At 48.6% G+C, this 25,878-nt stretch overlaps 1 protein-coding gene across 1 annotated transcript; it reads left to right on the forward strand.

The window, feature by feature from the left end:
* The first annotated feature begins 4,078 nt into the window (after window positions 1–4,078).
* On the forward strand, window positions 4,079–24,910 carry DACT1 (dishevelled binding antagonist of beta catenin 1). Its single transcript, XM_081910477.1, has 4 exons — window positions 4,079–4,614; window positions 17,414–17,546; window positions 19,810–19,965; window positions 21,198–24,910. The coding sequence occupies exons 1-4, from the start codon at window positions 4,276–4,278 to the stop codon at window positions 23,027–23,029; spliced, it is 2,460 nt and encodes an 819-aa protein (XP_081766603.1). The 5' UTR covers window positions 4,079–4,275; the 3' UTR covers window positions 23,030–24,910.
* The last annotated feature ends 968 nt before the right edge of the window (window positions 24,911–25,878 follow it).

Here is a 25,878-nt window from a genome sequence, read left to right on the forward strand (position 1 = left end):
TTGCTAGCACAAGTTAGGAAGGATATTAATAAACAATATATCCTCTCCTGCCTCCCTGAACATTCCCACAAAAGGCGACTATGGGGTTGCGGCGCTCATCTCGCTTTTCAGGCCGAGGGAGCTGGCGTTTGTCGACAGACAGCTTTCCGGGTCATGTGGCCGGCATGACTAAACCGTGACAGAAACCAGAGCGCATGGAAACACGGTTTACCTTCCTATCACAGTGGTACCTGTTTATCCACTTGCACTGGCATGCTTTCCAACTGTTAGGTTGGCAGGAGCTAGAACAGAGCAATGGGAGCTCATTCTGTCGTGGGGATTCAAACCGCTGACCTTCCAATCCACAAGCCCAAGAGGCTCTGTGGTTTAGACTACAGCACCACCAGCAAGCTGTGTGCCATTGAGGGTCCTGCTTGCAGAGGAGCCCATCAACATACACTCCAATGCTCTGGTTGCCCTTTCTGTCTTCTACCAAATGGGATGCAATGTGCCAGGAGCTTGAATGCACAGAACTTGGGGGGTGGGGTGGGCCTGGCAGGTGCAATCCGGATACAAAACTCATCTGTTATGCAGATTTAAAGAGCGTCTTGGAGCTGGTGATTATGCAGAATCATCCATAAAATGCTGACCATCAGAAAGGAATGGGGTGGGGCAAATGAGGAGTTCTCTGCTCTTGAAATTCCTTTCCCCTGCAAGCTCCCTGTCTCTGCACAGCTGGGCTAACAGGAAAGATGGTTCGCATTACTAGAAAGGATTGCAAGCGGGGGTGGGGGTGGCAACACACATTTTAGGCAATCTGAACCCATCCTTTAAAAAAGCACTGCGGGTTTAAAACAGACACCAAAGAACAGTAACTTGAGAACAGTAACTAAAGGGCAAATCCATTATTAAAAAACCAACCTATTAACCTATATACCTATTAGCAAAGTCAAAGCCGGATTTGAGATAATAATAGTCTGCTAGGAACTTTCCTCTGGATACAGGAATACGGATGGGGATCACATTAAAGCAAAGGACGCAAATGATTTGGGTAATTGACTCCCCAAACCAGATAAAAATTGAAGAGAGAAAAAGCAGGGCCACGAAATAAACACGGACAGCACTTTTTGAAACTTTTGGCTGCACTTTCTTGAAACCAGACGTTCCCAGCCATTGGCTGCGCAGGTGAGGCGCAAGGGAATGTTTATGAACATTCCATGTGCTCATGAGTTATCTTTTTGAAGTGTCAGCCCATTAGGTGCGTTTCTCGGGGGGGGGGGGAATTGCAGGAAACGGAGGACGCGGCAATATCACAACTGGAGTCAGTAGACTGTGACTCATTCATTCATTATTTTCTGCATTTATATCCCACCTTTTTCCCTATACTCCTGCCAGGAGCTCAAGGTTCAAGTATATGGTACTCCCCGCTTCATTTAATACCCACAACAGTCCTGTGAGGTAGGTTAGGCTGAGAAGCAGTGACTAGCCCCAAGGTCACCCAGCGAGTTTCATGGCAGAGTGGGGATTCGAACCCTGGTCTGGGAGCCCAGGGTTCATTCATATTGGATGGTAAAAAGGTAAAGGTAAAGGTACCCCTGCCCGTGCGGGCCAGTCTTGACAGACTCTGGGGTTGTGCGCCCATCTCACTTAAGAGGCCAGGGGCCAGCGCTGTCCGGAGACACTTCCGGGTCACGTGGCCAGCGTGACATCGCTGCTCTGGCGAGCCAGAGCCGCACACGGAAACGCCGTTTACCTTCCCGCTGGTAAGCGGTCCCTATTTATCCACTTGCACCTGGAGGTGCTTTCAAACTGCTAGGTTGGCAGGCGCTGGGACCGAGCAGCGGGAGCGCACCCCGCCGCAGGGATTCGAACTGCCGACCTTTCGATCGGCAAGTCCTAGGCACTGAGGCTTTAACCCACAGCGCCACCTGCGTCCCTATATTGGATGGTAGAACTGATAAATTAGCTGATTGACATAAACCAGCTATATGAACTGAATAATTTGGCTGATTAACATATTATACCCCTTTTAAATGTGTGGTTTTTTGGGGGTTATTGTCATGTTTTTTTTTCTTGTTTTTATTATGTGTTTTGTGTTTTTATTATGCATTTTTATGTTATGAAACGCCCTAAGATCTATGGATGAAGGGTGGTATACAAATGTAATAAACAATTTCAAAAGGACAGCTTCTTTTAATTATTTTTTTTTAAAAAAAATGGTGTAGTGGTTAAGAGCGATGGACTAGTAATCTGGTGAACTGGGTTCGCTTCCCCGCTCCTCCACATGCAGCTGCTGGGTGACCTTGGGCCAGTCACACTTCTCTGAAGTCTCTCAGCCCCACTCACCTCACAGAGTGTTTGTTGTGGGGGAAGAAGGGAAAAGGAGATTGTTAGCCGCTTTGAGACTCCTTAGGGGAGTGATAAAGCGGGATATCAAATCCAAACTCTTCTTCTTCTATCAAATCCAAACTCTTCTTCTTCTATCAAATCCAAACTCTTCTTCTTCTATCAAATCCAAACTCTTCTTCTTCTATCAAATCCAAACTCCTCCTCCTCCTCCTCTTCTTCTTTTCATTAAAGTTTTTTTGTGTTCCAAACCAAACAGATAAATTCAAGACAGCTTCTTATTATGTTTATTCCTATCAATATTGGCAGAATGTGAGCTCTTTTGGATTCTGGACATTTTCAGATTTTGATTTTTGAAATTCAGTTTGTGGGGAGGGGTTCTCGAAAGCAGGATGGCTCTGGGAATTGCAGGTGGGCTGAGAGTATAAAAGGTAAAAAGGTAGAGGACCCCCGGACGGTTAAGTCCAGTCAAAGGCGGCAACAGGGCACCGTGATGGAAACCAGAACGCACGCACTGGCATGTGGTTGGCAGGAGCTGATTGGCAAGCCCAAGAGGCTCAGTGGTTTAGACCACAGCGCCACCCGTATCCCTGTAGGTCGCACAAGCATCTATCTGGCCACTGTGAGACAAGGATGCTGGAACAAATGGACTATTGGCCTGATCCAAACAATGGATCTATTTTAAATGCTTGTGACCAGATGATAAGCAATTTGTAGACAGCCTCAGAGGAATCGTGGACCAGAAGCTGAGGAAGGATTGCATACAATGGTTTGTTTGAGGTAGATGAATCGATGGTCTGCCAAATCCATGCACCCACCAACTTCTGTTTAAAATCCTCCACTGCAGGAGGGGCCACCACCTTCCAAGTCTATTCTGCTGTCGAACTCCTCTTACTGTCAAAAAGGTTTTCCAAATATTTAGTGGGAACCTCCGTTATTGTAATTTGGCTTCCAGCGTTCCCCCTTGCAGTGCCTTGATTTCACAGAATCATGGAGTTGGAAGGGACCATGAGGATGATTATTATTTATTGAATTTATATACCGCCCTATTGCAGGGGGTTCGATCATCTAGTCCAGCCCACTGTGAAGTGGGAATCTTTTGCCCGATGTGGGATTCAAACCCACAACCCTGAGATTAGGAGTCTCATGATGCTATAAAGACTTGAGCGCTGCCACGCTTGGGCAGGGAAAGATTGCTGGCGAAAGATTCCCACTTCCAATTCTACTATATGGTATATGGTATATGATGTCATATTATATATGTTTCCTTGACATGGCATGTCAACTAATTGTGGCCTAGGGTTTACAGAGAGGCTCACATGGGCAAGTGAGAGAAGAAGTTGGTGCAGCAAGAGAATCTCCATTTCAAGGTCGTGGGTTCGAGTCCTACACTGGGCAAGAGATTCCCTGCCTCGCAGCGGGTCGGACTAGATGACCCTCGAGGTCCCTTCCTTGCAACTTTGCGATTCCATGATTCTAACCGAGGTCCAAGCTGCTCTGCAGACTCTCTTTCCGCGCCACTCCGTCCGCGCGTCCCTCACCGCGGCGGCGTCTGGCCGGCTGGCTCTGGGCCGCGGCCGCTTGGCGCGCGTGACCTCCAGGGGGGCTTCCTTCGCCGCCGCCGCCGGGGGGGCGGGAGAATCGGAGGGTGGGAGGGAGAGAAGGAGGGAGACGGGGAGGCGCAGCGCCCGAGCAGCCGGGAGAGGGCGAGGGGAGGAGCCGGGAAGGGAAAAGGGGGCTTGGGAGGAGAGCGAGCCGAGACGCCGCAGAGGAAGGAGGCAGCCCGGGCGCTGCGGGGAGAGGCGGCGGTGGGGCCGGGATGCGCTTGCCGGGGGGCTGCCAGATCCCGGTGCCGCGGGGCTCCGCGCGCTGAGCGCCTCGGGGGTCTGCGGAGCGCATCTTTCGCGCCCGGATCTCCATGCTCTGATCGAGGGGAGTGCCGGCTCGGGGATGAAGCAGGCGATCGCGGAGCCCGGGCAGCTGCAGGGCCCCCCGGCGTCGTCGGGGCGGGAGCCCGAGGCCCGGTGGCCGCGCGACGGCGCCAAGAGCGAGGCGAGCGAGGCGGAGCGGCTGCGCACCCGCGAGCGCCTGGAGGCCACCCTGGCCGGGCTGGCCGAGCTGGAGTTGCTGCGCCAGCGCCACGAACTGCGCGTCAAGCGGCTGCTGGGGGGGAGCGGCTCCGGAGAGACGGCGGCGGGAGAGGCAGCCGCGCCGGGGGTCGCCGCCGCCCCGCGCAGCCTGGAGGAGAAGTTCCTGGAGGAGAACATCCTGCTCCTGCGGAGGCAGCTGGTGAGCCCAGGGGCGCAGCGCGGCGGGGGCGCGGCGGAGGCGCAGCGCAGCCTGGCGGGTGGGGCGGAGGGTCGCGGAGACCCCCCTTGCGGCGGAAGGAGTAGGTGCGCGCACAGCCGTCCTCCAGCCCCCGCACCTCTTTGCAGCGCACGGGGCGCGCGGCGAGGGGACTTCTAAGCGCGTGCAGAAAGCTCCTCGTCTCCATCGGGGCGCACGGGGGAGTTGGCAATCGGGTGTCTGTTTTCGTCTCCTTTGGGAGACCCCCCTTGTCTGAGCCTTCCGTCGGGTACCGGCTGCTCTTTATTAAGAGTCCTGAGCGCCGGATTCGTTGGGTTGCAGATCAGGAGCGCTTCAGAGAGAGGCGGTTTGCAGGGGATAAAAAGAGGTTTGCCTTGGGCGCCTGAGACAGCTTCCCTGCTGGAAATACACTTGGAGATACTGTATTTTTTTTAGAGCTGCTCCATTGGGAGCGGAATGACCGGTCACTTCCATACAGAAGTGACCACCCCCCAAAAGCTTATGGGGTGACTGTAGATGGGTGGGGGGGGGGGAAATAGGAAAGCAAGGGCAAGCGCCAACTCATTGGTGGGAGTGTGTGTGAGATCGAGTGTGCATGCAGAATAAAACCGAGCTGTCTGTCTCAGTCGGTTAGAAGTCAGTGGCAGGCAGCCCCATTGCAGGGGATTTGAGGCTCCGCTCCAAATGAGGGAGCAGAGAGTGGATCTGGGCACTCACAAAATGTGGGGACACCCCCTTTCTTGTATGAGTTTGTGGGAGACGCAGGGGCACTCTGTGATTTGGCGTCTCCCAGTGCTCCAAAAAACCAGAGCTGCAGGATGCAGAATAGACACCAGTCTGTCTCAAAGAATCGAATGGTTCTTTCTGAGGCAATCTCCGGGTAGTATCCTAGTGCAGAAATCAGAATAATAATAATTTTTTTTTTAATCTGCTGTATCCTAGGCAGGACAGCCAGCCTCCTGCTCCTGTTCTCTGGACTCCCCTTTGCTCATCCTCTTTGGGGTCTATCTAACAATAGCAGCCATAGCTGCTAGTATGTAGTGATTAATTACTGCAGCTTCCAAATGAGGTGGAGGGGAGGGAGCTGTGGGTGGGTGTGTTTGCCACCGCACTGCACTGAAAGTGACCTTAGGGAATGGCTTTCCCTTTTTTTCCTTCCTAAATTCAGTGTTTTTTTCCTTTCGTCTTTTCGTGGGAGATTTGGGGAGGGCACTTGGCGAAGGAGTCTATCGCCAGCTCGCTGTATTCCTTGGGCACGGACTCCAGTATTAGATCTGCAGGAGGAATTAATTTGCCTCCTGCAGATGCTGTGAAGGGACTGTGTGTCCGTGTTGGCAAGAGCGGACATGAGGGCCAGGAAGGAGGCATTTATCTTATTGAGTTTCTGTCCTTGCTGGGGCCTTTCGGAGATTGCTTTTGTTGAATCGTAAAAGGGGAATTGGGAAGAACTGGGCGAAATGATTAGAGCATCACCTGATCCCTGTAGTCTATTTCTGTAGTCAACTCTTAGGCGTCCAAGAACACGGTTCGAGGTACCTGGATTAAGCATGGCTGAAAGGAAGCTTGCCTTAAACTGAGGCAGACCATTGGCCCATGTAGCTCAGTACAGCTTGCACTGGCTGGCAGCAGCTCTCCAGGGTTTCAGATGAAGGGTGTTCGTGGAGAGGCCGGGGATTGAACCTGGGACTTTTCTGCGTGCAAGGCGGGCACTCTGCCTCTGAGCTTACAGCCCTGCCTGTCCTGGGAGAGAACAATGGGTGCCAGGGAAATTCTCCTGCACAAGCCTCACTGAAACGAGTAGGAACGGCGTTGCTCTTGCATGCTTTCCACTCTGCAAAGCCAGCGGAACACCTTCTGCAGCGCCGCTAAGAAATACACTGGCAGCAAAGTCATGGGAATTGGCTGGTGCTCCCCTAGACTGGATCCTGCTGCTGCATTCCAGTGGGGATGGTGCAGGAGCAAAGGGATCTTTGCCCACTGCAGCGAAGGAGGGTTTCCCTTCCTTTCCCGTGCGCAGCTTGCAAGGCAAGAGGTTCCAGCTGGCTTGCGACTGCTGGCACCCAAGGCCTTTCTGTGTGCTCCGTTCCAGCGGAGGTTTGTGCAAGGGAAGTTTCAGGGGAGCTGTTACTTTTGCCACAATGAAAAAAAGAAAGGATTGTCAGACTCGAGTCTCTTGCCCTTGGCAGCTTGTTAAGCGAGGCTGTTCATGTCTTCTGTGCCACGACTTTCTCTGCCAAGGAAGGCGAGGTCTGTGCGCCGGGGCTTGGGGGCGGGGACGAAAGCAGCTCAGCTTCTGCAGTCAAAGGCAGTGAAGCCAAGAATCACCCCCCTCTCAGTAAAAATAGATGGAAATGTTGCTTATGGCCCAACAATGTGCTCAATTGGTATGTTTGATTTTGAACATGATATTAAAAGGCAGTGTGTTGCGCATGCAAGAGTGCAAGGAGCATTGGAGTGGAACATTACAGAGGGTCATGAAATAATAATAATAATAATAATAATAATAATAATAATAATAATAATAATAATAATAATGTATTATTATTTCTCCAGCCACTCTGGGCAGCTTCCAACATAGTATTAAAATACAGTAGTCTATTAAACATTGAAAGCTTCCCTAAAGAGGGCTGCCTTCAGATGTCTTTTGTTCTTCTCTTTGATATCTGTTGGGAGGGCGTTCCACAGGGCGGGTGCCACTACCGAGAAGGCCCTCTGCCTGGTTCCCTGTAACTTGGCTTCTCGCAGTGAGGGAACCGCCAGAAGGCCTTCGACATTGGACCTCAGTGTCTGGGCAGAATGATGGGGGTGGAGACGCTCCTTCAGGTATACTGGACCGAAAAGGGGCTGGGTGATGGGTGACGGTGAAGGACCCACAAGTAGCGGTCACTTGCTAGAACAAACAAGAAGCCTGCAGCCAGGAAGCAGAATGGTCAGTTCAAATAGCTTCTACTCCTCATTTTATCAGCCTTGGTGTCCCCTTCCCCCACTTGCCAGGTCACTATTGCACCGACAGTAGAAGTAGTATGAAAGATTCCCCATCCTTCAAACTCTTTAAGTATATACAACAGCTCTTTCAGGATCTAGAACCTGAATGCCGCAATGCTCATTCCGTTCCACAAGGCCTGTGCGAGGTTTTCAGTCCCAGCCAAAGGGACAGCTTTCGCTTCCCTCACAGGAGTTGGACTGCGCATGTTCCAGCAGCTCTGTACCACTGTACCTTGAGGCTTCAAAGCACATACATTTCAGTAATCCTTGAGTGTCAGCCAAGTGCAAAAAATGGCGCCCTGACTTTTGGAGGTGCTCACAAATGGAGAATTTTTAGGTGCCAAATGCGCCTGGTGCCCTGCTAGTTTCAAACATTGTGCCCAGGGCTTTATTACCATAAGAGCAACAAGGTACAGGTGTGTGTAGAACACCTGTTTTACAGGTGTGAGCTGGGAATTGGGCAATGAAGGAATGCAGAAAGCTCATGGGCGTTTTTAACAGCTGTCATTGCAACCACTGCTGTTGGATAGTTCAGCCAGGAAAGAGAACCAAGGTGGGGGGGCAGTAATTCGGACCACAGACTTGCCCATAGTTTCAACCAAGTAACCTGGGAAAGGAGCGCTTGTTGACGGTATGTTGCAGATAGTGTTATGGAAACCACAGGACAGGAGAGGGCTGCTGTGCTCAGCTCCAACGTCCAGGCTTCCAACTCGAGCATCCGATTGACCACTGAAAGAACAGAATGCTGGATCATTTAGCCAGGCTCTTAAGAATGCAGGCAGGTTTTGCACTAGCAATAATCTTGCTCCATGGGTCCAGATGTTCTGCGCGGGCACATCAGCACCAGAGTCTCCTCCAGCCTGCGTGGTGCGGGTCAGGGCCTCGCTGTCCAAGGGTGCGTATTTTTGAAGGCCACCCTAGGAGATCTCTGTGCTTGCCATTGACCTCCTTGCTAGATGCCAGGCTGAAAGCAACCACGCTTCTGTCCCTCCAGAATCCCAAGCCAGCTTCCTCTGTGTTGCAATGCAATTTTTGATGCCCGCTATTCCTCGAAGGAACCGGCAGGAATCAGAGCTATGGGCAAGCAATAGAATACAGGTTCTGTATGCTGTCCTTCAAAGGCAGATGGAACTGGGGGAGGACATCAGAAGAACCTGATTTTCATGATGGTAAACCTGATGCTTAAGGGAAGTCCATAAGCAATTGTTGTTGTTTAGTCGTTTAGTCGTGTCCGACTCTTCGTGACCCCCCTGGACCAGAGCACGCCAGGCACTCCTGTCTTCCACTGCCTCCTGCAGTTTGGTCAAACTCATGTTCATAGCTTCGAGAAAACTGTCCAACCATCTCATCCTCTGTCGTCCCCTTCTCCTTGTGCCCTCCATCTTTCCCAACATCAGGGTCTTTTCTAGGGAGTCTTCTCTTCTCATGAGGTGGCCAAAGTATTGGAGCCTCAGCTTCAGGATCTGTCCTTCCAGTGAGCACTCAGGGCTGATTTCCTTAAGAATGGAGAGGTTTGATCTTTTTGCAGTCCATGGGACTCTCAAGAGTCTCCTCCAGCACCATAATTCAAAAGCATCAATTCTTTGGCCATCAGCCTTCTTTATGGTCCGGCTCTTACTTCCATACATCACTACTGGGAAAGCCATAGCTTTAACTACCCATAAGCAGTACCTGAGCACAACTGTCCTTCGGCCCAACTGCACATTCAAGCAGCTGGCATTCAGAAGAATACCTTTTCCTCCAGTGTTGGCACAAAATCCCCCTTGTAACTGGTAGCCATTGACAGCCGTATCCTGCATCAGTTGGTCTGATCCTCTTTGGAAGCTGCCGGGCTTACAACAGTGTGTGTGAAAAGGGTCTAGGGGTCTTGGTGGACCACAAGCTGAACATGAGCCAACAGTGTGATGCAGCAGCAAAATTTTTTGAATCTGGTTCTTTCTGCCCAAGTGCAGAACCTTGCATTGTTGGAGCCCCAGTCAGTATAGACTTTGGAGGGAGGGAGGTTGAGAAATGAGGGCCTGGCCTCACTCAGCCTCTTTCCATTTATTTTAATATATATATTAAAGTTAAAAAAATCAAGGGGTGTGTGGACTCACAACCATAATTTAAAACATACAAAATATAGAATACTGAAACAGAATAAAGTTGCCTCAACTTTCCGAGCATCTGGGTATGCTTGTCTGAACAGGAATATTTTTAGGAGGTGCCAAAAAGAGGACAGTGAAGGCGCATGCTTGAAAATATTCAATTTGATACTACAGGATCAATTCAACACTACAGGATTGAAATTTCATTCTGAAAAGGCTTGGATGGATGCTTAGATAGATAGATAGATGATGATAGATAGATAGATAGATAGATGATGATAGATAGATAGATAGATAGATGATGATGATAGATAGGTAGATAGATAGATGATAGGTAGATAGATAGATAGATGATAGGTAGATAGATGATAGATAGATATAGATAGATAGATAGATAGATAGATAGATAGATAGATAGATAGATGATAGATAGATAGATAGATAGATAGATAGATAGATGATAGATAGATGATAGACAGATAGATAGATAGATAGATAGATAGATAGATAGATAGATAGATAGATAGATATAGGTAGGTAGGTAGGTAGGTAGGTAGGTAGATGATAGATAGATAGATGTCTTCAGTGTGCATCTAAATGAGTGGATTGTTGATTCATTACTAATGTTAATGAATGAATGAATGAAAGGGGCCACCACACAGAAGGCCCTGCTTCTGGTGGACACAAAGTGAACAGTGGAAACTGTTGATGCCACCAGGAGGTCAGTCTCTCCAGTAGCCCATTCCCAAGTTGTTTAATAAAACCGTAGAATTGTACAGTTGGAAGGGCCTCCAAGGATCATCTAGTCCAACCCCCTGCAATGCGGGAATCTCAGTTAAGCATCCGTGACAGATGGCCATCCAACCTCTGCTTAAAATCCTCCAAGGAAGGAGAGTCCACAACCGCCCGAGGGATACTGTTCCACTGTCAAACAGCTCTTACTGTCCCAAAGTTTTTCCTGGTGTTTAGTCGGAATCTCCTTGGACTTTTAAAATAAGAAACACCTTTGAGCCTTGCCCACCTTGAATCTGGCCTGGCAGCAGATAGACAGCTTCAATTGATGGCGTTTAGCTTCATCTTTTGATTCTGTGATTCACTCCTACTTTTTCTCCTTGCCCTACCTGCCAGGCTGCTCCAATCAGCTGCTTTTTGCACAGAAAGGGGCTGCCCTTCTGCATGCCCAGAAGTGGCAAGGAAGCCTCCTTAATAAATGTGATGCTCTCAAGGGTGCCATAAATCGGAAGCTGCATCGGACATTCGGGTTCCGAAAAACGTTTGAAAATCGGAGCATTTACTTCTGGGTTTTCGGCATTCAGGAGCCGAAACGTACGATAACAGAGGTGTTCGGGAACCAAGGTTTGACTGTTTACAAAAAAACAAATGGAACAGAACCAGTGTTAGAAACTCAGATACAGTACAGTGGTACCTCAGGTTACATATGCTTCAGGTTACACACTCTGTTAACCCAGAAATAGTGCTTCAGGTTAAGAACTTTGCTTCAGGATAAGTACAGAAATCGGATTCAGGCGGCACGGCAGCAGTGGGAGGCCCCATTAGCTAAAGTGGTGCTTCAGGTTAAGAACAGTTTCAGGTTAAGAACCACCGGAACGAATTAAGTACTTAACCCGAGGTACCACTGTATATATGCTAGGTGCCAAATGGGTGCTTAAATCAAGGTTACAGTCGCTAAAATGGAATTTCTACTTGCCATTTGGGGGCAAGACACCTTTAAAGTCTTATTTTTCAAATGACGGAATGGCTGTGTTTGATTCTCGGTTAGACATCTGGCTAGTTCAGACTACAACCTTGAGCTCTAGGCTGAGAACTTTGAGAACTTTAAGAAGGAAAGTCACTTGACCCAGGGACAGTCCACAAATATATTTGGCCAATTCCTGCCTCTTTTTCTTAATGTTGACATGGACCATTCATAGCGTAAGAATATTCTTCACAACTGGGAGCAGGGCAGTGGAGTGGGGGAGTGAAGACAAGCAACAGCAATTAACTAGAACATTGTTCACTGTTCCTGCACAGAAAAAAAAGGCATTTTGGTTCCTGACATTCATTCCGATTGTGCAGATAAAATATAATGGATAGAGTTCTACAGGATTGGGTGTTAGTGTGTGAAAATAGTCCAGATCCAATGATCCCCAGATGGTGGAGACATCAGGCACCACCCTGGCACCCAGGAATCTTCACTTGGTCGCGAGTGGCCACTAGCCAGGAGCAAAATGTCCCTGGCGAATTTCGAACAAAAGAGGTGTGTCCTGCAAAACAACTGTCAAAAGGCCAGAGTAAAGAGTCGTGTCTTCAGCATGCAGTGAAAACTGTACAAAGAGGACGTCAATCTTTGGCATCCCCCCCCCCCCCGTAGTCTTCTCAGACAAATGTTGCATTGTAAGCTCTTTGTGGGCAGAGACCTGTGTCTTTTGCTTAAGGAATCCTGCAAAGCTCTTCATATGTTGACTGTGCTGCGTAAATGACAGCAGGCAGATAGATGCCAGAGGACTCTTGAAGAGCCCTGTCACATTGATAGGAGCCTGATGGATGGCTCACAGTCGGACCAGCCATCTGGAAGTCACGGGAAATGAATCTCGTGAGCAGCAGCTCGGCGTGGTGTGTGCATGTAGGGGAAGGGAGGAATAATGCATGGATGTGCTTTGTGCTAATGCACCTCACAGAATCATAGAGTTTGAAGGGACCCCAAAGGATCATCTACCCTCTGTCATGTAGTGAATCAAGGTGCATTCTCTCAACTCCTGGCTCTCAAGATGTTGTTGGACTCTTACAAGCCCCAGCTAGCATGACCAGTGAGCCTTTATGTATTTATTATTTGCCTTTATATCCAAGGAGTTTCAGGGTGGTGCGCTCGGTTCCCCATACTTCCTATTTTATTCTCACAACAACCCTGTGAGGTGCTTTAGGTTGAGAGGGTGTGGCAGGCTCACGGTCACCCAGGTCTTAGAATAATAATAATAATAATAATAATAATAATAATAATAATAATAATAATTTTTACCCCGCACATCTGGCTGGGTTTCCCCAGCCACTCTGGGCAGCTCCCAACAGAATGTTGAAAACACGATAAAACATCAAACATTAAAAACTTCCCTAAACAGGGTTGCCTTCAGATGTCTTCTCAAAGTCAGATACAGTGGTACCTCGGGTTAAGTACTTAATTCGTTCTGGAGGTCCGTACTTAAACTGAAACTGTTCTCAACCTGAAGCACCACTTCAGCTAATGGGGCCTCCTGCTGCTGCTGCCGCGCCGCCGGAGCATGATTTCTGTTCTCATCCTGAAGCAAAGTTCTTAACCTGAAGCACTATTTCTGGGTTAGCGGAGTCTGTAACTTGAAGCGTATGTAACCTGAGGTACCACTGTAGTTGTCTGACACTTTTAACCACACTATACTTGACAGCCTCAAGCTTTTTCTCTCCAGTAGTTTCTGTTGAAGGCCAGGACTAGCACATGATGAGCCAGTGTTAGAAACTCGGGTATACAAGCTAGGCGCCAAATGGCTCGTTAAACCAAGGTTACAGTCACCAAAATGGGGTGTCTAGTTGCCAGTTTTGGACAAGACGGCTCTAAAGTCTTATTTTTGAAATGCTGGACTGGCTGTGATTGATTATCAGTTAAACATCTAGCTAGTTCAGATGACAACCCTGAGCTAGGTTAAGAGCTTTGATGATAACTTAAAGCATTCATAACATAAGAATATTCTTCACGACTGTGAGCAGGGCAGCGGGGTGGGGTAAGTGAAGACAAGCTACAGAAAATAACTACAGTGGTACCTCAGGTTAAGTACTTAATTTGTTCTGGAGGTCTGTTCTTAACCTGAAACTGTTCTTAACCTGAAGCACCACTTTAGCTAATGGGGCCTCCTGCTTCCGCCGCGCCGCCAGAGCGCGATTTCTGTTCTTATCCTGAAACAAAGTTCTTAACCTGAAGCACTATTTCTGGGTTAGCGGAGTCTGTGACCTGAAGCGTATGTAACCCGAGGTACCACTGTATGACATTGTTCATTGCTTTTGCTCAGGCTGCACCAAAAAACACCACCACAATTTTGGTTCCTCAAATTCCTTCTGAGTGTGCAGATAAAATATAACTGATAGAATTCTACAGGAAGGGGTATTAGTGTGTGAAAACAGTCAAGACCCAGTGATCCCCAGGCACACACTTGGTTGTTGACACTCTCAATGAACTCTTAATAGGTTTGTGAGACAGGACGTCTCCTTGCAGAAGCCATGCTGGCTCTGCTTCAGCAAGGCTTGTTCTTCCATATGCTTGGCTTTTTTATCTTTGCCAATACTCCCCATCCCATCAGTTTTCCCAGGATGGACGTTAAGCTAGCAAGCCTGCCGTTTCCCTCTGGATCCCTTAAAAAAAAAATAGTGTTACATTGGCTACTTTCCAGTCCTCAGGTGTGGAGGCTGATCTGAGGGACAAGTTGCATATTTTGTTAGAAGAGCAGTCATTTCACATTTGAGTTCTTTGAGGAATCTCTGAGTAGAGGCTATCTGGACCCAGCGTTTCGTCAGCTTTTATTTGGTCTGTTCGGCCTAGAACTTCATCTCTAGTCCCCACTGTCTGCCTCAGTTCCTCAGATTCCCAGGCAGTTGTCTGTTTACTTAGAAAGGGCCACCATGATCGGATTTGAGAACATGACCATGTAATCCTATTAGCTGGGGAGTCCCAGAGAAAGCACCAAATCTTGGGACTTGCGCTACTTGAGTAAGCAAGAGTTTGGTCGCCTTCCTAGTCCCAGTTAGACGAAGCGTCAGCGATGCTGTGTGGGATTTGCCAAAGTTCTCTGCCCGTCACGTAATCCTGGTCTTGTGCCTGTTGGAGTGGACATTGGCACTACTAGAAAGGAAATTCTGGCATCATTAGAGAGGCGATAGACCTGCCCTGCCAATAGCCTACAAAAGAAACTCAAGTCTGGGAAATCTAATATATTCAGGTCTTCGTTTTGCAAGATGCTTTGTATCGCGAAGTTCCCTTTCAGTCTTAATTTAGTTCTTTTGTGAATTTGACACTAGAAAGCATCATTTGGCATAATATAAATAGCAGCTGCAACCAAATATTGCAGCATGGAATGCTGCTGTTCAGGATTCCACCCGTTGCATTTTCCCTCCTCCCGCACTTGTTCCATCTCTGTCCCCAAACAGCCAGGCAGCAATAATTTTCTTAAGATGATTTTCTATCTTCTAGAAACCTTTGGGGTTCTTCCAAGCATGCAGATGCCCCCTTCTTGAGCATGGGGTGTGCGTTTTGGACACAAATGCAACAGCATGCACAGCCTGAAGATCAGAAACAGAGGGAGGGATAATAATCTTGTGTCGTACATCATTCTTCGAAATTCACCAGCTGCTGTGTGCATTTTGCACTTGACTATCGGCCACTTGCTACCAAGTGAAGACGCCATGATGGCACCTGATTTCTACATAGCTGTCAACTTTTCCCATTTCTTGCGAGGAATCCTATTCGGAATAAGGGAATTTCCCTTAGAAAAAGGGAAAAGTTGACAGCTATGTTTCTGCAGCATCTGGAGGTGCATACCTGGGGATCCTTTGACCTTACCTGTTTTCACACACTAACAACATAGCCTTCAGAATTCTGTCTGATATTTTATTTGTACAATCAGAATGAATTTCAGGAATGAAAAAGTCGTAATCCAGAATGCAGCGGCTAGGCTGGTGACTGGGAACAGCCGCTGCGACCATATAACACCAGTGCTAGGGATCTTCACTGGCTCCCAGTACGTTTCCGAGCACAATTCAAAGTGTTGGTGCTAACCTTTAAAGCCCTAAATGGCCTCGGCCCTGTATACCTGAAGGAGCATCTCCACCTCCATCGTTCAGCCCGGACACTGAGATCCAGTGCTGAGGGCTTTCTGGTGGTTCCCTCACTGTAAGAAGTGAGGTTACAGGGAACCAGGCAGAGGGCCTTCTCGGTAGTGGCACCTGCCCTGTGGTATGCCCTCCCATCAGATGTCAAGGAAATAAAGAGCTACACACCTTTTAGAAGACATCTGAAAACAACCCTGTATCAGAGAGCTTTTAATATTTGATGTTTAGTTGTGTTGGAAGCCAGCCAGATGGGTGGGATATAAATAATAAACTTATTATTATTAAATTATTAGGTTAGGCTGAGAGATAGTAACTGGCCCAGTGTTGTCCAGTGAGCTTCATGTGACTGAGTGGGGATTCGAACCCGCGGCCTCCTAGGTCCTAGTTCAACACTCTAACCACTAAGCCACACGCTGGATATATTCACAGTGTCATAGAATTGGCCTGAGACTGCTAGCTGATTTTCGTTGTGTGGAACCTGAATGACAACATCCCGCAAGCAAAGGCGTTGACATTTTTTTGTCATCAGATCAGACCTGATAAGTTAATGAATTTTCCACCGTTCCCTGTAACATTTTTTTTTCTTCAGAGGAAATGCAGCGAAACAATGATGCGTACAAAGCAATGTAGACAGGCAAGATGATGGAGAGATATAATTATGAGATTCAGCAGGAAAACTGATTGCTCTGACCCGGAGGTTAATGATCGTATTCTAAATATATTCTTTATAGCAGTTTGCATCAAGAACACCTTTGCAAATTTGCTTAAGCTCTGTTGTTATTTTGAGAAAGTAATGCATTTGTGTAACTGAGGGTAGCCTGCATTATAAAGCACATTCGTAGCCTGACATGTTCAGACCCTGGGTCCTTTACTTTCCTGAAGACTGTATTGGATCACACACACAGGGCTCCGATTCTGTTGACGTGCCTGGGGGCGGGGGTGGGGGAGTACAACGAGAATCCAGTTAGGAAACTGGGTTTGACTGGGTCCAAAACTGGCACATCCTCCACTGGGGCCACTTTTGACAGGTGGGGTTATAACATTCTTTAACATAATAATAATTATAATAAAGCTACCAGGATCAAGGGGGAAAGAAGGTGTTTCTTTTAAAAATGGCATTGGATGGGATACGACGACATGGGTGGGAGGAAGAGGAAACACTCCCCTTCCTGGTCAGTAAGGCGTGCAGGATTTTAGAGGGCAGCATCGTGGGTAGGACTGTACCACAGGCCTTGAACAATGGCCACACCGCACCTGTAAACAAATAAATCCCAGGTGTGTGATGAGTGCAGAAGGAAAGGATTGAGGAGACCAGGCCTAAATCTTCCCAGGAACAGGAGGACAGCACAGATTTGGAACAGTGGTTTGCAGAGGGGCATAATTCAGAAGGCAGAAGCTGGGAAATACCGGATGGGGAACAGCTAGCAGAAGAAACACTGGAAGAGAGAGAGTTAAAAGATTCACAATCTCTGGACAGCATCCAACTCCCTTCTCCAAGGACACGGGGAGAGCTCGGAAAGTGTCAGAACAGAAAGCACAGAGGGTACAAGCTCAGATTACAAGGCGTAGGAGTGACGTAGATTAATAGGGATGGAGGGGGTGTGAACCTTAATTGGGAGCACCGCCATTTCTAGGAGACATGTTCTTTGTTCTCACACTGTGATTATTAAAGATTCTAACTGGTTAAGAAGTTCCTTTCGGTTGATCTTTTGTTTACTGCTACGGGGGAAGAACCCGGTTCCCCAAAGCCTGACACTTGGGTCCCTGAAGCAAAGTTTGTGGATCTCTGCTATTTCAGCTCATTTTTCTCTTCCTCTCCTATCATTGCTCAGGAGTCTCTTTGTCTTTTCGTTGCTTTTTAGAATTGCCTGCGACGGAGGGACGCGGGTTTGTTAAACCAGTTGCAAGAACTGGACAAGCAGATTAGCGACCTGAGGCTGGATGTTGAGAAAACGGCCGACGAGCAGCTCGAGACGGACAGCCGCCCCAGCTCAGGTAGGAATGAACCAGGGCTATTATTGAAAGAATTGTTTCTGGAAACACAGGAGAGGAGAGTGTTCTCGTGGTCAGGTCTTGCTTGCATGTTTCCCAGCAAGGTTCTTCTTATGGGAATCAGAGAATTGCAGAGTTGAACGGGACCCTAAGGATCATCTAGTCTAACCCCCTGCAATGCAGGAATATGCAGCTGTCCCATATGGAGAATCGAACCTGCAATCTTGGCGTTATCAGCACCGCTCTTTAACCAACTGAGCTACCCAAGCTCACTGTTCTGATTCTTCTGGTCATTTTTGCCAATTGGCATAATCCGTCAATTTAATCTGCCATTCTCCTCTGGTAGGGACTTGTATCTTCTTTCCATCTCTGGGCCAATAACATCTGCGCAGCTGGGGTCGCAAACATAAATAGTATTTTTTCTGCTCCCTTTGGATTTCGGCAGCTAGGATTCCTAAAAGAAAAGCTTTGGGTTGTTTTTCTTTCTGGAAAAAGTTATTTAAAATATTTTTTTCAACTCATTATAAATCATTTCCCAAAATTCTTTTACTACCTTACATGTCCACCACATATGATAAAAGGTGCCTTCTTTTTCCTTACATTTCCTATATACATTTGACACAGTTTTATGCATTTGTGCTAATTTAATGGGAGTTAAATACCAACGGTAGATTTTGCAGCTCTCGAATGTTATTATTAGTAGTCATGATTATGATTGTTTTATTTAACAAAATTCATAGTCAGCTTGATTGTAGGGAAGCATCTAAGCAGTTTGCAAGAAATATCAAGAATATCAATAAAACCAGATGAGTGAAAACATTTACACATGATTGAAATCAACAGCCAAAAAGATGCAGACATGTCAGCGCCTGCAGGTCTTGATAGACTAGTTCCAGCAAAAAATGTTTTAAGCAGACACCAAAAAGAGAACAGTGAAAGCAGCTGTCTGATTTCAATAGGCAGGGAGTTCCAAAGCTGAATCGTGCTACACATTAAGCGTTGATTCCTTTTCCACCTGTGCATGCCGAGGGCTTTGTGCAGAGAAGGCCGCTGATAGCAACACTGTGAAGGAGACATAAAGTGGGCACGGCTTCTCAAAGCATTGCATTGTGAGGAAATGCGGCAAATTTTTGGCCCGTTTCAAATATTTGCCAGTGTTCATTTCAGCCTTAGTTTATAGCTGCAGCTGCCAAGCTGAAGTACAGTGGTATATTCTCACTTCCAGAAACAAATAGCAAACTCTGGCTTCAGTTGTGAAGTCTGCATACCCAAAGCAGCCTTAATGTAAAGGTAAAGGGACCCCTGACCATTAGGTCCAGTCGTGACCGACTCTGGGGTTGTGGCGCTCATCTTGCTTTATTGGCCGAGGGAGCCGGCGCACAGCTTCTGGGTCATGTGGCCAGCATGACAAAGCCACTTCTGGCAAACCAGAGCAGCGCACTGAAATGCCGTTTACCTTCCAGCCAGAGTAGTACCTATTTATCTACTTGCACTTTGACGTGCTTTCAAACTGCTAGGTTGGCAGGAGCAGGGACCGAGCAATGGGAGCTCACCCCGTTGCGGGGATTCAAACTGCTGACCTTCTCATCGGCAAGCCCTAGGCTCAGTGGTTTAGACCACAGCGCCACCCGCATCCCACCTTACTGAGAATCAAAAGAGGAGGTATCAGGATGCTCAGAAACTTTATGGGGGGGGGGAACCTAGAGTCTGGAACTGGGAGAGAAAAGCAGAGGGGCAGGAGGAATCAAGCATCCTTTGAAGAACACATGGCTGTAACTCCACATGAGAAATGCTTATGTCCCTGTGGAGATGGCAGTACTGAATCAGTGGCGCACACCCTTCTGGCTTGCACTCTTTATAAAGACTTGAGGGATGAGATTATCACCCCTCTTTTATTGTCTGTTCCGGGTTGCCCAACCACTGCCGCAGTGTCCTTTCTCTTGGCAGCTCAAGATGAGCAGGCGACAGCAAAGGTTGCAAGGTTTTTAGCTGGGGCAATCAGAATAAGACACACTCTTTGACTATTGATTCAAAACCTTAAAATGTATTTTATATAATTGACTTTTTATTTCTATTCTTTGTATATCGTATTGTTGTTTTATCGCTATGGCTGACGCAAATAAAGATCCATTCATTCATTCACATGGCTGTAAGGTGTATTATGTAACACGTATTATGTGTTTACTTTCCAGCCTTGGCTTTTTCTATCGACTAGGTGTCACGTGATTAATGGGTTTTTCCCCGTTTTTTTTTTTTAAAAAAACAGGCTTCTACGAGCTGAGCGACGGGGCCTCAGGATCACTCTCCAACTCTTCCAACTCTGTTTTCAGCGAGTGTTTGTCCAGCTGCCACTCCAGCAGCTGCTTCTGCAGCCCTTTGGACACATCCCTGAGTGGCTCTGATGGACGGCCCATGTCTGCAGGTATGGGAAAGGAGGTGGGGATTCCCTGGAGTGGCTTCGGGGACGGCTTGAGCCCCGTGAACCTTTCCCCATTCACCTCTTCATTCTTTAAGTGAATGCAGGAAGTGAGCCATGTGGGACTGGAGGTTGCTTGTGGGACACAACGTTTGGTTCCATCCATGGGGGCTGTTGGGTCAACCAGGGTCACACCTGGACTTTGGGGATCAAGCCTACTGATACAGAAGACTTGTTTCTCCAAATAAGAGCTATACAGGTGTGCTTAATAATAATAATAATAATAATAATAATAATAATAATAATAATAATTTATAGCCCGCCCATCTGGCTAGGCCTCCCCAGCCACTCTGGGCGGCTCCCAACAGAATACAGTGGTACCTTGGGTTACAAACACCTCGGGTTGCAAACACTTCGGGTTACAGGCTCCGCTAACCTGGAAGTAGTACCTCGGGTTAAGAACTTTACCTCAGGATGAGAAGAGAAACAGTGCAGCGGGAGGCCCCATTAGCTAAAGTGGTACCTCAGGTTAAGAACGGTTTCAGGTTAAGAACGGACCTCCGGAACGAATAAAACACCAAACATTTAAAACTTCCCTAGACAGGGCTGCCTTCAGATGTCTTCTAAAAGTCTAGTAGTTGTTGTTCTCTTTGACATCTGGTGGGAGGGCGTTCCACAGGGCAGGTGCCACTACCAAGAAGGCCCTCTGCCTGGTTCCCTGTAACTTGGCCTCTCGCAGTGAGGGAACTGCCAGAAGGCCTTTGGATCTGGACCTCAGTGTCCGAGCTGAACGATGGGGGTGGAGACGCTCCTTCAGGTGTACTGGGCTGAGGCCAAGGATCTCTTGTTGTTCAAAGTGAAAGGATGAAGCGAAACCTTTCTGAAAGTTGTCTCAGTTTCCATCTTTTAAGGTTTGAGTTTTGTTGGGAACATTCCTATCTCCAGAAACATTTAAAGAAATTGCAGACAGAGAAGCCCTGCCATGACCAGAAGAGCAATATTTAAAATCTAGTATTTGTTAAGGTGGTTGTTGTTTTGCGGGAGAAATCCATGTTTCTGTAGCATTATGGGAAATCTGAATTCTACAGGAAACTGTGTCCTTGAGCATTTCTGGATATGGATTTCGAACTTTGGTTTTTGGAAGGTTAAAATTTCTCAGCCTATTTACCATCCACTGATATTGTTGTTTCCTTTGACGGTGGAGTATTTCCTCACTTCCCCCCATTTCTTCCTTTCAGATCTCATCGGCTGGCTGGAATATAACAAAGGGAACCAGCATGAAGACCCGTCCGTGGGGATGGCCTGCCGAGTGTTGTCCACACCGCACTCTAATTCCCTTGAAGTGGTTTCAGACGTGCATCCAAAATACCAGTGTGACCTGGTGTCGAAAAACGGGAACGATGTTTACCGCTACCCCAGCCCTTTACACGCCGTCGCGGTGCAGAGCCCCATGTTCCTTTTGCCGGTGACAGACAACCCCCCAAGGGAAGAGGCAGAGCACAACGTTGCGGACCTTTGCGTGGGACCCGAACACGACTCTGCGAAAGCGGGCGCCTCCTGCCTCCCGCATAGCTCTCCTCCCGAGTCCTGTCCCCCAGCCAGCAAGAAAATAGATGGTTACATCTTGAGCCTTGTGCAAAAAAAGACCCCTTTGGTGCGGACTAACAAACTGAGGACGAATCTGAATGCAGACCCCGCCAAAGGGATTTTGAGGCACGGGAGCCTGTGCGTCCGGCAAGCGCCTGGGGTTGCAAGCGGCAGTTCGGCCGCTGCTCTCAAGAACCCAAACCAGGTCTTCCCCCATTCCAGCAGAGCCAGCACACCGCTCGACAGCAGCGCCTTCTCCCCTCTGAAGCAGCATTCGAGAGAAACTGAGCATCTGGAGAGCAAAAAGGTTCCTGCGCCCATGGTCTTCCCGCCAAATGCTAACCACGAACTTCAAAGCCAGCAGGCGGCGAGGAACGTCAAACCGCCAGAGCCGCCACGGTGTCCGGTCGCAAGCAAGGGCGACGTCCCCAAGGAAAGTGGTCAGATTTTTGCGGAGAGTCCTCCCCAACACACAACGCCCCCGAAGGAAAGCAAAACCCTCCAGCTGCCCAGGAAAATCCTGTTCAAAAGCAGCGGGGCGCAAGCGGTCCACAGTGTTTTGCCGCCACAGGAAACCAGGCCTCCGCTGGATTTCAAGAGCGACGGGTCGTCCTCTCAGGGCCTGGAGGAAGGCCTGCTGGTGAACGCCAAATACATCCCGGCTCAGCCGCAGACGGTCAGGCTTCACAAGGGCAGCCGGAGTGTCAGGATACTCAAAAGCTCCTTGGTGAAGCACAGATCCCACCTCGTCACCGTGCTGGAAAACGGGCCGCAGGCCGGCAGGGAGAAGGCCAAACCCTCCGGCAAGAAGTGCCGTTTCCCCGACGACCTGGATACAAATAAGAAGCCGAAGAAGGCCGCCGCGAGGGGGAAGAAAAGTGGCCACTTGTTGCCGGAGGCCGCCCTCCTGAGTCGGCCTCCCGGCGTCCTCAAGTCAGCGGTTAGGCCCCACAGCCGGGAGCCGGTGGTGGCGAAACCGAAGCACAAGAGGGCCGACTATCGCCGCTGGAAGCTGTCGGCCGAGGTCTCCTATGAAGAAGCCCTGAGGAGGGCGAGGAGGAACCGGAGGGAAGGCCTTGGGGCCTACCCTCAGGCTCCCCACCCGTACGCCAGCCCCTACGCCTACGTCGCGAGCGACTCGGAGTATTCGGCGGAGTGCGAGTCGCTCTTCCACTCGACGGTGGTGGACACCAGCGAGGACGAGAGGAGCAACTACACCACGAACTGCTTTGGGGACAGCGAGTCCAGCCTGAGCGAGGTGGAGTTTGTGGGCGAGAGCACAACGACCAGCGACTCGGATGAGAGCGGGGGGCTCATCTGGTCCCAGTTTGTGCAGACGCTCCCCATCCAGGCGGTCGCCGCCGCTTCCGAGCTCCATGAAAACGCAGCCAAAGCCTTCGTCAAGATTAAAGCCTCACACAACCTCAAGAAGAAGATCCTCCGCTTTCGGTCCGGCTCTCTCAAACTGATGACTACTGTCTGAAACGCATAACTAGTATTTGAAGATGGCGGCAGTGGTGACTGACATGCCTACTGGGGAAGAGTGTGTGTGTTAAGGCAGCCTTCCCGAAGTTGGTGACCTCCAAATGTCTTTGACATTTGTGGAGTTGGAAGGGACCCCTGAGGGTCATCAAGTCCAACTCCACTGCAATGCAGAAATCTCAGCATGTGGTCCCCCATCCAATTTCAAACCATACTGGACCCTGCTTAGCTTTGCAAATGTGCTAGCAGTTTTATATTGCTGCAGTTTGGAGGTCACGGGAGTTGCAGAGGTCGGGGTTCAGGGGAAACTGCAGTGGTTGGGAATCATGGGAATTGCAGAGGTCGGGGAGCATAGGGACTGCAGTGGTCAAGGCTCATGGGAGTTGTAGTCCAAAACATATGGAGGTCACCAGATAGGGGAGGAGTGGTGTAATGTCTGCATTTGGGAGTTTTCGATGTGTCTTGGGCACACTTATTCAGGGCACAGAAGCAACACAAGCCAGCTTCAAGAGAAAATGCACTTTTCGGGGGGGGGGGGAGGAGGGCTTCCCTTGCAAGAGGCGAGGCGCCCCAGCAGAGAATTCATCCGGTCACCTCATGGCTTCACTGCCGGAAGGCGCAGGACCCTTTGCCGAGAGCAGCAAAGCGCTCAGCCCGCCACCCTCCAGAGAGGCAGCCATGTTGTGTTACGTTGTTGTTTGTGTATACATGCCGCCTGCCAGCCAAAACTGCTCCCAAGAACAAACAGATGCCTACAGAGACAACAACGCAAGCGCAACGTGGAGCAAATGAGAAGGATGCAAATTCAATATGTTTCGGCAGTATTAAAACCTGTGCACACCGGTGTTTCTGGCAGGCAAAGAGCATACCCTACAAGGACAAGAATACTTGAGCAGCCCCTTTGTCTCACGAGGGTCCTGGGCAGCAGGGTTTTGCAAGCCAAGTGGGAAAGCTGGCGCCCCATGAGGCTTGCAGTAGACTCTCCCCCCTGTGACCACGTGCCCAACAGTCAAGCTGACCTCTCCTTGGTCATCTTACGCTCAAAGGTTGACCACTTGCGCTAAGAGCAGCCCAGAACTACTTGCAAGCGAGAGCAGCTCCTCTTGGCTTCTTTTTGAAATGCTAAGCCGGGGCCAGTAGATGTTCTTGTGGGCTTGCATGCCTGTTGCCTGCCCGGAACACCAAACCAGAATGCTGCTTGCCAAATCCGCTTGCAGGTAGGTGCTTCAAGCTTCCAAGGCTGCCTCTCCAGTCTTTGAAAAACATTGAAGAGAAGTTAGTAGCTTTTTATTGAGATACCGAGGGAGCAAGCAATATATCCTGTGAAATGCAAAGCGTGGTGCTGTGTGATTATTATTATTTTTAACGCTAAATAGCCAGCCATTGGGACAGGGGAGATCAGGATTGGGACTGTGATGGACAGAGAGACGAGCAGTTAACCCTCTTCTTCTGCGTTGCTGAAAATTCCCCTTCCCACTCCCTCTAAGAAGCTATTGTTTGGCATGGGAAAAAAGGGGGGGTTCAGAGAGTTAATTTGAGTGGGATCATGGCGCTGGGGGAAAAGGTTTTTTGTTTTGTTTTTAATCTTTTCATTGTGGTCCTGATCCTGATTAGTACCTCCCCTGCAGGAGCTGTTTATTTAAATAATAGTAATAACAATAAGAATGGCCATGGCAAATTATGCATTTAACATAACATGGAACATGGGCTATGGCAATCAGCCTTGTTATAGTGCTGCCCCTTCCGGTACATCTCAAGGCCCTTCCTGAGACAGACTGCCCTGAGACCTTCAGATGAAGGGCAGCAAACAGATATAATAAACAAAGTAAATAACAGCTTTGCAAAGAGGGCAGGTGCCTAGCTCACAAAACATTTACTCTCCCGCAAGCTCTCTTCCACTTTACAAAAGCTTTCTTGCTTGGTCGCCTGATGGTGATGGTGACTCGCCCTAGGCGACCGGGCAAGTGGCTATTTGCAAGCCTGCTAGAGCAGAAAAATGAGCAAAGCCTTTCTCTATGCAGAAACTTTACCCACCCTGGTTTCTGGTGCTGCTTCCCTCCTTCCCGGACGTGTGCTAATATGCCAAAACGACGGTCTCATGCAGACGTGCCGAGCGTGTATGCGCTCCTCTCGCTACTTACACGAAACAAGGTGCTTCTTGTAAATATTTTCCCAGAATGCTGTTGTTTTGAGTTCCTCAAATGCACATATTTAAATCTTGACGGACTGCTTAAATGATGTTACTTGAACCTCCCAACTTTTTTGTTGGATACTAGTGCCTTTTAAGTGGCAAAACCCACTGTGCTAGTTTTTAACAAAGGAACAGTGCCACCACTTTTTCAGCTGTGATGGCTTCAAGTGTATAGTGGAGTGGGAAAAACGTCTGCAGCGAGCGTTGATTTGAACCTTACTTTGGCTTCTAAACATCCTTGTTTCATACAGAAAAGTTGCTCCTCTACCTCTTCTTACAGAGACAGAAACACACCATTGACATGCATGCAACACACACACTGTAAAAAAGACTGGTGGCTTTTTTTGAGCAGGGGCAACGTGACTTCCCTCTCCTGCGTCTTGCTTTTCCTCCCTTTTCCTCCCTTTTTTCCAAACAGAATCCCTAGAGTTGTCTGGATGTGGTTTTTAATCTTTTAAAATAAAACTAGAATTCATTTTTAGGATCTCGTAGGAGGCTGCCTTATCCCAGATCATTTGTCAGTCTGGCCCAGCATTGTCTAGGTCGGTCATGCCACCACCTGCCATCCATCTACCTGGAGATCCCGGGGATTGAACCTGTAGCCTTCAGGTGTTCTGCTGATGAGCTGTGGAAATATGAATTTGCCTTAGGGGGACTGG

Source organism: Podarcis melisellensis (assembly GCF_964234715.1).
Source record: "Podarcis melisellensis genome assembly, chromosome: 1".
In the NCBI taxonomy this organism is placed as follows: domain Eukaryota; kingdom Metazoa; phylum Chordata; class Lepidosauria; order Squamata; family Lacertidae; genus Podarcis; species Podarcis melisellensis.